Source organism: Marmota flaviventris, chromosome 8 (genome assembly GCF_047511675.1).
Source record: "Marmota flaviventris isolate mMarFla1 chromosome 8, mMarFla1.hap1, whole genome shotgun sequence".
NCBI lineage: Eukaryota > Metazoa > Chordata > Mammalia > Rodentia > Sciuridae > Marmota > Marmota flaviventris.
In genome coordinates this window covers 84,570,613-84,584,082 of record NC_092505.1, presented here as the reverse complement: position 1 = coordinate 84,584,082, position 13,470 = coordinate 84,570,613, and the positions used below count along the sequence as shown (strand labels likewise).

General features: G+C 31.9%; 1 protein-coding gene across 4 annotated transcripts in view; it reads left to right on the top strand.

The window, feature by feature from the left end:
- Atp11b (ATPase phospholipid transporting 11B (putative)) overlaps positions 1–13,470 on the top strand; it is a 113,235-nt gene that overhangs the window by 19,979 nt on the left and 79,786 nt on the right. For 3 of the 4 annotated variants that reach the window (XM_071615440.1, XM_071615441.1, XM_071615442.1), the window contains exons 4-9: positions 865–945; positions 6,247–6,354; positions 6,670–6,798; positions 7,613–7,716; positions 10,455–10,502; positions 12,768–12,832. In XM_071615440.1, the coding sequence (XP_071471541.1) occupies positions 865–945; positions 6,247–6,354; positions 6,670–6,798; positions 7,613–7,716; positions 10,455–10,502; positions 12,768–12,832 (535 nt within the window). Of the gene's footprint in view, positions 1–864; positions 946–6,246; positions 6,355–6,669; positions 6,799–7,612; positions 7,717–10,454; positions 10,503–12,165; positions 12,246–12,767; positions 12,833–13,470 lie in introns of those variants that run through there. The other variant, XM_071615443.1, reaches the window with a different exon arrangement.

The window sequence follows — 13,470 nt, the reverse complement described above, 5'->3', positions numbered from 1 at the left end:
ACCTAAAAATATATTTTAAAAAAGAAAAGTTAATACTAGTCAATCATTTTAATGCTTTGGGAAACATTTACATTTTTTTAAAATTGCCTTTCTTTATGAACAGAGTTCAAGGATCTCCTGATTTATGTGTGTTTGGTTTTCTTGGAAAAGTGAGAAGTTATATTAGCCATATCCAAGTAGTATGCATGGCTTTGTGAAATAACTAGCTAAGATCAGGAATTTAGCATATCTGTGGAATAGAACAAATTTAATTGCCCTATTCAGAGTAAAGGAACAGTAATAAGTCATAAGGCCCCTGTTCTTTCTAACCATATGTAATCACTGCTGTAAATACTTCTTTACTTCTCTAGCAACTTATTGAAACCTCAGTTGTATGATTTACATTTTAATTACAGCATCATTTTCTTTGCTGTCCCCCTCTGACTGCTGGATAGAACAAAATTGCTTGTAGGAAAAAACCTTTTCCATACTCCCATTCCTAGTTCTCGCTTCCCAGTGTTGAGTTTATTCTGAATGCGAGGGTAAAAATTACTGACAGATTTATCAGCATTTTTCAAGATGTGCAAATAAATTGTAAAACAAGATCTGAACAGCTGTAGCTCCACTTCTGGGCAATATTGAAGAAGAACTTAAAAGTACCCTGTGTGTTAAGAAAGCAGAGTGACTGAGTCCACACTAGCAATGTATGTGGGTGTACGATACAGATTTAAATATTCTACCAATCCTTATATCATAGCCAATAAGGTGAAGTTGTGAAATTATAAATTAAACTATACTTGCTGCATAATAGAATGAGATTTTAGATGTTAATAGTATGATGTACATGGTGTAAAAAAATAATACTCTGCATTCTTTTTAATCTAGCTCATGATTGATACACCTACCAGTCCAATTACCAGTGGACTTCCATTATTTTTTGTGATAACAGTAACCGCCATAAAGCAGGTATGAAATACTTTCTATTATTGTTGTTTTCATTCAATTCATTTAGAAATTGCTAAATCTTTCCACAACAAAGTAACATTTATTATCCTGAAAAGAACTCCATTTCTAAGAAAGCAATAAATTTGTTTAATATATAATAAAATTAAACTGTTAGCCAGTCTATTATATTTCAGGTACCTGATGACTGATAAATGATTACTATTATTAAAATATTGCTCCTTTGACACAGCTAGGAAGCATGTTAAAAACAAATACTATATGTACAAGCCAATTTATATATGAAACAATTTATTATAATCATCTTAGTAGAATCTGGTGATATTTGAAGAAAATTAGTTTGAAGGAATATGTTTACAGGTAGTAAAACGCGTACTTCTGGATTGAACATTTGTGAATAAAAGTTGTATAGTGCTTTCTTAGTTTTTACAACTATTCTTTTATGTAAAGTAGCACCCTAACGAAAAAAGTTTCAGCCAAATTATGAGTTTACATTAAAATCTAGGTGTAGAGACACAAAATTATTGGATAAACATACTAATTAAGAAATAAAGTCTTCTTTAAAATATCATGTTGTTATAGCTAGCACTCTCAAAAAATCTTGACAGGATCTCTGATTATACAGAGATGTGATCCCTACCAACGGAGAGAGTTAATTGACTTTTCTTATCTAAATGTGATGAACTTTCATTTTGTAATATATAGGGCTGGGCACAGGGTAATCCCAGTGGCTTGGGAGGCTGAGGCAGGAGGATTAGGAATTAAAACCCAGTCTCCAAAACTTAATGAGATCCTGTCTCTAAATAAAATGTTTAAAAAAGGACTGGAAATGTGGCTCAGTGGTTAAGTGCCCCTGGGTTCAATCCCTGCTACCAAAAAAAATAAGAAGAAGAAGAAGAAGATGTAGAGATAAGGTATAGATGGACATGAAAATAAAATTGACAAACACTTTGGGATGAAGTATGTTCTTTATCATGTAAGGAGGATAAGAGGAGTCTATGGATTAACAATTAAATTATGAATCTAGTGTAGCAAAGAATATTGAGCCACAGCTCTTAGTTTGATTTCTTTCTTTACTCTTCTATCAAGGAATAGAATTGGTGCATATAATTCAGTAAGCATTCAAATCATTCTGTACAGTTTTCCAGATGTCATTTTTCTCATCAGAGTAACACATATTCATCCCTTGTACCTCTTTTATATATATATATATACTTTCCTCTTAAGTGATTTCATCTAGTCTGGTGATTTAAAGTAACATCTGTATGTTGATAGTTCTCAAATTTATATCTATCTTTAAACTATTATTTGAACTTCCAACACATGTACAACTGTTTACACAACAGTTCTGTTTAATATGTCTTACAAGAATCTGAAACAGAACTCTTGATGTTTTTCCCTCTAACGCTTATTTTAAAGTTTATTAATGGCTCTGCCATCTCTCCACCGCAAACCTTGGCATCTCCTTCTTTGACTATTTTTGTCCCTAGCTTCAAGATCTACCTCATTAGTCTAAGTTATCATGATCTCTTCCCTGGACAATTGCATTATTCTTCAAATAGTTTCTCACTTCTACTCTTGCTCTCCTGCTGTTTCCATACAATAGCCAAATTGATCTCTTAAAATCAGATAATACCACCCTCCCATTTAAAACTGTGCAGGGTTTCTTGTCTGACCAAAACACAATCCATTTCAATGATCTACACAGACATACAGTCTAGTTCCTGGTTCTCTTTATTTCCCATTGTTTTTACATTTACTCACTGTCCTCCAGCCGTACCCTTCTCTTTGTCCTCAAATGCAGTAAGCATGCTCCTATCGAAAAGCTTTATGACTTGCTGCTGTACTCTTCCTGGAAAGTTTTTCTACCAGGTAATTGCATGGCTCAATTCCTCATTTTACTTAGATACTTGAACTTTGGCTTTTCCTGGTCATAGCATACCATTCCCTAATGTTTTTTTCCATCTTTTTTCTTCATATCATTTATTCTGACTTGGTATTCTGTTGAATTAATGTTTGCTTAAAGTTTATCATTTTCATTCAAATGTTTAGCTCTCTAAGGACAGAGACTGTTTTATATACTGGCTTATTTCCAGTGACTGAATGAGACCATACACCTCTATGGGCTTTTAAATATTAGCTGAATAAATGAATAAATTAACCTATTGAATATTTTTTAAAGCAATGTAAAATGTTGTTATATGTCTTGTCCTTATTTCTCAGTATATATTGGCCAAATATGAACTGCATTTAATTGGAATTTGATACCATTCATGAAGTGAGTTGAAAAAAATTATGGTATATACCTATCCATAAAACGATCATTTAGTATAATTACAATAATAATTGACATCCTGTCTTCTTCTAAAATGGGTTAGGTAAAAATGCATAAAATCTAAAGTAGGAAACAGGGAAATTATACTTCAAACTTGAGTTAGTATGGTTATTGCTGTTGTGAACTAAATTTTTTTTTTTTAATTTTTTTTTCATTGTAGATGAACACAATACCTTTATTTTGTTTGTTTATTTTTCTGTGGTGCTGAGGTTCAAACCCAGTCCTCACACATGCTAGGCAAGCACTCTACCACTGAGCCACAATCCCATCCCCTAGAACTAAATGAGAATTTCTTGACACCTAATGCAAAAGAGGAAATATATAATTTTCAAAGAGAAAATTTAACCTATAAGGCTTTTCTGCCTTTCTCAAAGCAAATTTCAGGACTTGAATTTTTCTATTTTGTAATAACTATTCCTAAGTTTACTCATTTAATAAACAAAGAAAGTACTTTCTTCGATGTATTATTCAGTCTTTATGTCTGTCACTATAAATCAAGAGAAGAAATTTAGAAAAATTGTAGAAGTGAAAGTTGCTATGATCCAACCTTATTGGTATTCTTTTCTTCTCCCTTTTTAGTTTGCTTTTGCTTTTTTCACTTTTGCCAAAATAGGAAAGACTCTATTACCAGTTGTTTGTTTTTAAATTTTTCCCATCTGTATATACCTGTCATGTATTCTCAAGATATAGTGCTCTGGTAAATAAGATGGTCTCTACCTTTTAGGAGCTTTAACTCCATGAAGTAGGAAGGTAAGACCAAATACAAAAATAACCACATAGAGTGGTAATAAGATATGCTAGACATGACTGTTCAAAAAAGTGATGTAGCACTTCATCTGGATGATCAAGGAGGATTCTGTGGAGGAATGTTATTTAGATGAGTCTTAGAACATGGATAAAATAACAAATGAAAAATGTTAAGGTAGAAATAAACTCAAAGACTCAAATGAGAGAAAAGACAAGACCTATTTTGGGGAATTATAAGGCTAATTAATGTTTGAGCCTCTTTAGGAAAATACTAAGAGGTAATAGTAGAAATTAACATAGATACTAAATTAAGGAAGATACAAGATTCTTGCTCTAAGGTTTGGGAGTCACCAGGGATTTTGAGCAGGATAGTAAATTAAAACAATGTTGTAGGAAGATTGATCTGACAATAATACGTACAAGGAACTAGAATTTATAAACTTATATTAGAAAAGATATTGCCTTTATTATTATAGCTTTGCTGTTAATGTCTTCCAACTATAAAAGTGTACTTTTTGACGGTTTCAGAAAAGATGTTTTGACTCCATTAAATTTTTCTCACATTGACATATCTTAGCTTAAATAGGGCCAATATAACTTAGCCTGTCTATCTAAAGTGTTCATATAGGTAAGGATATTTTCCACAAACGATAATATAAAACATAGTCTATAATTCTATACCTTACTTTCTATCACTTAATGTTATCTCTTAAGTATCATCTCATTATCTGTACTTATACTTTACCTTGAGTCTTTGATTAAATAACACAGAAAGTCTTTTCTACTTAAAAAAAATTATATTCCTTAACATCAAAAGATTCTTGGTGAAATATTTGTCTGTTTCCCTTTCTAGTAATGACCCATATAGCCTACCCTGTTTTGAATGGTACTACAGATTGAGCATTCTTTATCTGAAATGGTTGGGATGAATTACTTTGGATTTCAGGGTTTTTTTTTTTTTTCAGATTTTTGGGATATTTGCATGTGCAAAATAAGATACCCTGGGGATGGGACCCAAATCTAAACATAAAATGTATTTATGTTGTATATTCACTTTGTACTCTTGGCTTGAAGACAACTTTATACAGTATTTGAGATATTTTTGCACATGATGTTTTACACATGAGATCAGGTGTGGAATTTTCCACTTGGGGCATCATGTCATTACTCAAAAAGTTATGAATTTTGGAGCATTTTGGGACTCCAGTTTTCAGGTTAGGGATGCTCAACCTGTAATTATAATTAATTCTTTTGGTCTATTGTTTAAAAAAGTGAACAGAGTCAATCTCAGTTTCAAAATCTTCTTTTTCTTCTGTTTATAGTCTTTAATAATACAGTGTGAATTTATGTTTTGTAATTAAAATAAAATATTATTTGTACATTAAAGTGATAGAATTTAGTGATGGAATAGTGTTAGGAAAATAGGAGTCAAGAATATGACTTTGCAAGGTCTGGGGATATAGCTCAGTTGGTGTAGTGCTTGCCTTGCGTGCACAAGGCCCTGGGTTCAATCCCCAGCACCACAAAAAAAAAAAAACCAAGAATGACTTTGTAGATTTTTGGCATGAGTAGCTGATAGTGACATTTGTTAAGTTAGGAAATATGGAAAATGCAACAAATTTGGGGGGAAATATCCTAAATTTAGTTTGTAAGATATTTATGAGACATCAAACTGGAGATAATAATGCAGTTAGATATTAAGTTTGGAATCCAGAAGGATATGAATTAGAGATAGAAATTTCAGAATTACCATATATTTTGTATTATATGAATACACAGAAATAGTGAGAATGAAGTGTGAGAAAAGGGTCCACAAAGGTAATGTGGACCTCCAATAAGGAAATGGAGAAGTAGCTAGAGAGAGCCTATGAAAACAGGAACCATGTATATCATGAAAACCAAAAGAACAGAGTATTTCTAGTAAGAACAAATGTCAAATATCTGGTGAATGAAATTTTTTTTTATTCTTTTTTTTTAAGAGAGAGAGAGAGAGAATTTTTTAATATTTTTTTTTTAGTTTTCAGTGGACACAACATCTTTGTATGTGGTGCTGAGGATCGAACCCGGGCCGCATGCATTCCAGGCGAGCGTGCTATCGTTTGAGCCACATCCCCAGCCCTGAAATGTTTTAAGGAAGTTTTCACAATGTTTTTCTTACTTGATCAAAATGGTTTTAAAATTATACTGAAAGGGGTATTTTTTTATTCTTTGTATATTTACAGGGATATGAAGATTGGTTACGACATAACTCGGATAATGAAGTAAATGGAGCTCCTGTTTATGTTGTTCGAAGTGGTGGCCTTGTGAAAACTAGATCAAAAAACATTCGGGTATGCATCTAGTAAATAATAGAAAATAGTACTTTGATATTAGAGCATTAATTTCTATCTTGATTATACTTTAGTACAACAGGCTTTAGCCTGTTTTTTCTACATAAATGTAATATGATAGGGTCTGGGGTGCAGCTCAGTGGTAGGGTGCATGCCTAGCATGCTGGAGGCCCTGGATTTTACTCCTAATACCAAAATAATAAGAAATAAAATAAAGTGAAATACTCTGATAAGGTACTTATTTAGAATCTAATAAAATAAGTCCTTACCTTTTAAAAATCTGTTTACTCAGCTTTCCCCCCAAATTTTTCATAGGTGGGTGATATTGTTCGAATAGCCAAAGATGAAATTTTCCCTGCAGATTTGGTGCTTCTGTCCTCAGATCGACTTGACGGTTCATGTCATGTTACAACTGCTAGTTTGGATGGAGAAACTAATTTGAAGGTTTGTTCATATATATGTTAGAGTGCTGCTACTTGATGAACAAAATAGCTTTGTGTTATTACTGATATTTTCCTTTGGTTAAGTAATAAAATTTGATCTGATGAAGGAGAAATTTTTTTAAATTACTGAAACTTTTAAAAAAGCATGATTTTTAAAAAGAATAAGTGTTATTATGTATCTATTTTAAGAGTAGCCCAACATGGTTTAGTCAATTCAAGCTGAAAATGGAAAGTATATTTTAGGAAAAATATAGTCTTATTATTATTTGTGATGATTATTTTTTTGTGTGTGTATATACACACCAGGGATTGAACTCAAGAGCACTCGACCACTGAGCCACATCCCTAGCCCTATTTTGTGTTTTATTAGAGACAAGGTCTCACTGAGTTGCTTAGCACCTCAAAGTTGTTGAGACTGGCTTTGAACTCGTGATTCTCTTGTTTCAGCCTCCCAAGTTGCTGGGATTACTGGCGTGCATCACCATGCCTGGCATGATGGTTTTTTATCTAAGGGACAACTTTAAATTTTTTCAGTTTTCAGACTACAGCCAAGAGTGAAAATTCACATTTTTTTCCCTGTTAAATTGCTTATAATAAACTTTGAACAGTAGTGACTGTATGCACACACTTCATCTCCTTGTATGTAAATGGCCTCCATAGACAGGTAATCTCAGCAACCCCTTTCTTCTTTCCCTTCTGTTTTATTATCTAGCTGAGTTATCTCAAGTACAGTAGGTTTTATCTGTAAAAGAGATTTGAAGTACCTGATATCTAAAGTCACATTTGGTTACAGTTTAATCCTTTTTTCCCCCTAGACACATGTGGCAGTTCCAGAAACAGCAGTATTACAAACAGTTGCCAATTTGGACAGCCTTATAGCTGTAATAGAATGCCAGCAACCAGAAGCAGATTTGTACAGGTATGATGTTCAGTGTACTCATTGTAAATCCCATTAATAGACTTCGTTTTTTGGTTTTATAACCATAAGCAGAAAATCAAATTTTTATCTAATTAGTAATATTATTTATGGAGAAGGTAAAGGAAGGGTGAAATTGAGGACAGCAATTGGGGAGGGGATAAAAGCAGTTTTTACCAGAATTCTAAGCAGAAGATATGAATTTAAAAGCAATACTTTTATTCACATGCCTTCCGTTATCTTCTACTTCTACTGTTATGAACCAGCATGCTCACATATAGCTCTAAAATCTATAGAGCTACAGAAGTAGTATTATTGCTTTTAAGCCCTCATAGATTTGGGGCTTTAATAAATATACTGACAAATTACAGAAGCATTGTAATTGGACTGATTTTTATCACATAAGCAAAGTAAAAGTTTATGAGATTTTTTTGTTGTTTCAGATTTTTACTAGCATTAAGTATTATAATTTTAAAATGTTTACTAATTTTATAGCTAATGATTTTAAACTATATTTTTTATCAGAAAGGTTAAGTCGTTTTCCATGCTTGTTTTTGTTTTTCTCTCTTAAATTGTGCTTCTTTCCAATTGCCTATTTATTAATTGGGATTACATTATTCCTCTTTAAGAACTTTTAATAGTTTATTGAAAGTAACTCATGTGGTAATGAGTGATCTGTGCTAAACTACTGAAAAATAGTGCTCCTTTGTATTTAGGAGCAGCCTCTAGCATGTGCCTATTTCACAGAAGTCTTCGTTTTCTCTTTTTTTGGCTGCTTTAGTTCTCTTTGTTTTCTTTCTACCCATTTATATTTTAGACTTTTACATAGCTCTTCTATATTTAAGATTTTTCCCTAATAAAATAACATTTTGCTTCTAGGAATCTATCTTAATGAAAATGTGAAAGGATATATATATGCAGTGTTATTCAGTCAGGACTATATTGTTTAGGCTGTTCATAAGTTGAAAAATAAACCTAAACTTCATAGTAGTGGTTTAAGTAAATTATGCAATAACCAAGAAATGCAGTACTGTGTGTGGCTATTAAAAATAATGATGTAGATATGCTTTTGATTGGGCATGTTAAGTTGGGAGAAAAATGTTAATATCACTATTTATATTGTGATCCTGTTTTTGTTTTTAAGATACATACATACATGCATACGAATATAAAAAAACCTGGAAAACGTACTCCAAAATATTAGCAGTATTTGTATTTGGTAGTGGGATTACCAACATTGTGAGTTTTAAAAATATTTTCTTAATTGTTTTATAAAATATTCATATATTTGAGTATGTATGTAGCTTTTGTATTTGAAAGGGGAATAATAAAGTGATTTTGAAGAACATCAAATGTGGATTTGAAACAAAGGATAAAGAAGACACAAGATGGATTGGGCCAGTGTGGAACTGACCTGAACAGATAACTTAGAAGTGCCTAGAATCAAGAATAACAGAACAGGGCTGGGGATGTGGCTCAAGCAATAGCACACTCGCTTGGCATGCGCGAGGCGCTGGGTTTGATCCGCAACACCACATAAAAATAAAATAAAGATATTAAAAAAAAAAAAAAGAATAACAGAACAAATAAAAAGAAAAGAAACAGCTCCTTTGTTGGAATTTAGCTAAGGGAAACAAAAGTACTGATCACACATCATCTCTGAAACGTGTCTAGAGAAACACTAGCTGAATTTTTTTTTTTTAATTGTTTTGTTTTTTTTGTGGTGCTGGGGATCAAACCCAGGGCCTTGTGCATGTAAGGCAAGCACTCTATTAACTGAGCTATATCCCTAGCCCAAATTGTTTTCTTTGAATCTAAATTCAAAGTCTAGGAGTCAAGACTACATAAAATTCCACTATAAGTGGAGAAAATAAGAACAGTACTTCGCATTGACATAAACTGACAAAAATAGAAACAAGAAACTGGAAAGAAACAATGAAGTCAAAGTCTCCAAGGGATAAAGGATCTGTGACTTGGAAACAGAATCATAGGGGACATTTGAAAAGGGAGTACTTAATATTTCTTTGCCTAAAGATTAACATGATACTTTGTCTAGAATTTGCTTCAACTCAGAATTTGCTTCTTACTATAGTAGAAATAACTGTGTTCATGAATTGACTCCTTGCTCTGGTGATGTTTTGGTGGTAGATGGGATTGAAAGGCCCAGCTGGAAGTCCATTATAGAATGGTTTCACTCTAGATTTCAAGCAATGGACACTTTAAATATAACTGCAAGGCTAAAGAAGTCCAGAAGTTCACTGATAGGTTTTTTGCTTACTACTCTATCCCTACCATATAACTCATACATTAAATAGTTGCTCAGTGAATATATGTTGAATGAATGAATGTATAAGCTGGTTCAGTGACATATAGTCACAAGAGTCATTAGTCAATTATAATGAAACATGTAGACATTCATTGTTGGCTAAGTAACATATGCATTTTTGTGTAAAAACTATAAATTCTCATGATGATCAAACAAATAATAATAGTAAAAACATAGCATTTATATTTTGAAAATTTTTTAAATTTATTAATTACCTGGAGTAGAAAAGGCAAGATTACTAAGTGTTTTAAAGCAAAAGGACTATCTTTATAATTTCTAGCATGAATATTGAACATTCATATATGCAAAAGGTTCATTTTTGTTTTATATATATGCAACTAGTGCTAAAACTAAGGTGTTTCACCCATTGATTTATAAGTAATATATTTTTGTAACATAGTGCATTCTTTTATAGATTCATGGGACGAATGATAATAACTCAACAAATGGAAGAAATTGTAAGGTAAGAATAAATTCACATTATCTAATTACTCTTAATTGGGAACTCTTTGTGGGAGGGGCTAAAAGGTAAAGGGAGATTAAGTAAACAACAATGCATCAGAAAAGTTTAATATAAAAGCATTCAGCACTTTATATGCTGGTAATTTATGGTGGCAACGAGTAAAGGTAAAATATCTTAGAAAATGTTATCAAGTAATTTAGTAAGATTTGTATATTTTTATTTCTTTCTTTAATAATATTAGGTAGTACCTTTAAAAGGAAATAGCTGCTGTGTTCAGATCCTTATGTATTTAAAGCCATGCTTAAAGTCAAGAACATGAGGGCTTGGAGGCATAGCTAAGTGGTAGTCATGTGCTTAGAACCCTGGGTTCTGTCTATCCCCAGCACTAAAAAAATAAAGAATGTGAAAAACTTCATATGTAATATTTAGCAAGTATAAATGCAATGGTCTTCCTGACTTCATAATCATGGATTTCAAACTGGAGTATGTAGGGACCAGTCCAGGACCATTCATTCACTCTTCTATTGGTTATTTGCTTGGTTGATTGTTTTGATTTGTTTTTCCTCAAAATTCAGGTTAATTTTTGGGATTTAAATGAAAGACTTTGGGTCAGTTCAAAGATTAGCTGGTAGAAAGAAATTACATAACTTTAAAACTTAATTTAGAATCAATGTTGGAATCAACCCTTGAATTTCTAATCAAATTTGACATGCCACCTCTTTTGGGGGGACATGTTCATTTATATATATATATGTGTGTGTGTGTGTATTTTTTAGTTGTAGTTGGACACAATACCTTTATTTTACTTATTTTTATATGATGCTGAGGCTCAAACCCAGCACCTCACACGTGCTAGGTGAGTGCTCTACTGCTGAGCCACAACCTCAGCCAAGATATATTCATTTTATACTAGCTGCATGAAATAAGTCACTAACAGAATGAATTGGGCATTTTTAAAATGAAATCCTAAAGACAAGCCACCAAAAATTCATGCATCAGCACTGATTCACATTTTTAATAAATTTTAACACAGAACCACATTCTGTAAACTTTAATAAGATCTTGATATGTGTAAGATCCCTGCTGAATAACTGACTGGGTTTTATTTTTATTTCTATAGTGAAATAATGAAAAAATATGTGGATTCATCATCTTCATTAACATTAAGATATTGTGGCTGGTAAAGGAAAGTAGCAGTTTTGTGACTTCAGCTCCTAGTGGCCAAAAAATGAACCACTTTCTTTACTGTAGCAACTGGAGTCAACTGATGAATTACCTTTTAATCTGAAGCTGTCATTTTAGCCCAATTTTGTATACCAGTGTCAACTCAAAAGATTTCTATCCATTGTTAAATCCAATATTAAGTGCAAAAGAATGGTTGTATAACTTCTGAATAGTTAGTTGCAATATTCATAGAGAGGACTCCAAATACGACTATTTAATAAAACCATACTTATTAGCCATATTCCAAACACCTAGTCCTCCTTGGTTCTGTTGCAGTGTTTGGGTTTGCAGATACTTTCATAAATGGTTCAGATTCTGTTCAATTTAGAAAAATATATATTTCAGAAAAGCATAAGGAATATCAACACACTGAAGGTTTTTTTTTTAACTTATCAATAACAGACTCTTCATTTTGCTATCACTACAATTTCCTTTCTAGTTATACCTTGTGGTTTTGAATCTCCTTTATGGAGAGAAATTCAAACAGCAAGAAGACCTGTGCTCCAAGAAGTATTCAATGCAAGTAGTCAAGTTGTAATGTGCATTCCTGCGTACAAAAGACACTAACAAACTTTCTACATTATATTTTGTAATCCAGCATAATTTTAGTTGTGCAAACTCATGCATTTATACACAAATCATACTATAATCATTTATAATGCATTTTAATTCTGTATTTCCCTTCTAAAGCTGTTTATTAATTTTGCTCAAGTTTTTAAAATTTTATCTTTTACTAAACTTTCTTAAATTACTGCTTTTAAACATTTAAAAAATTTTGAAACTAGTGGCTTTGTGAATTTATTACATGTCTAATTTTATTTTTCAGCCACTAACTTTAAAGTGACGTAAATGCTAAAGCAGGTGTTTGTTGTTATAATAACTAACATCATGGTTGGCCTAGGTAGCAGAGTACCTGGGATTTTGGTTTTATATGAAAGCAGAGTTGTAGCTATAGCTTGAGTACCTCTTACTGAAGATGTCCTTTAATTGAATTGAATTTTTAATATATTCAGTGCTCTTTGATGTTCTCTTTTTTCTTAGACCTTTGGGACCAGAGAGTCTCTTGCTTCGTGGAGCCAGATTAAAAAATACAAAAGAAATTTTTGGTCTGTATATATTTTTAAATTTTTAATTATTATTTTGTATTGATATTATTTTGTATTTTTTAAGAATACAGCATGTATGGTCTTTTTGTTAAATAATTCAATTCTTATAATGTTATATATTATAATTTTCTTACAAACATTGAATTAATTTTGTATTTTTTGTTGTTAATCCTTGTTGTGTTTTTTGTTGTTGTTGTTGTTGTTTGAGTAAGAGACTAGAAACTTGCTCTTATACTGTCTTTGTGGATACTTGTAAAATAATGCCAAGAAAATAATTCTGGTATTTCTAGTAATGTGGATGAGAGCTAATATAATCTACCATTATGGTATAGTAAATTATCTCTATAATTCCGTTGTGATTATTTTTAGATTAGATTAATTACTGCTCTCTTATTCATTCATATGTTCATTTATTCAGTGAATTCCTGTTGACCTAACTATAAACCACATATTATTGGGACATATGCTGTCTTTATCAGAATAAATAATAAATAGTGCTCTTGCCTGGGAAAATGAATTTAGTACACTCTGAACTCACTCTAGGCCAACTGTGAGATTCGTGATAATCTTTATGTATCAACTAGTTTCTCCCATTTCAGAATACTTCTTAGTACTCTGGCCCACTGTTGCCCACAGGT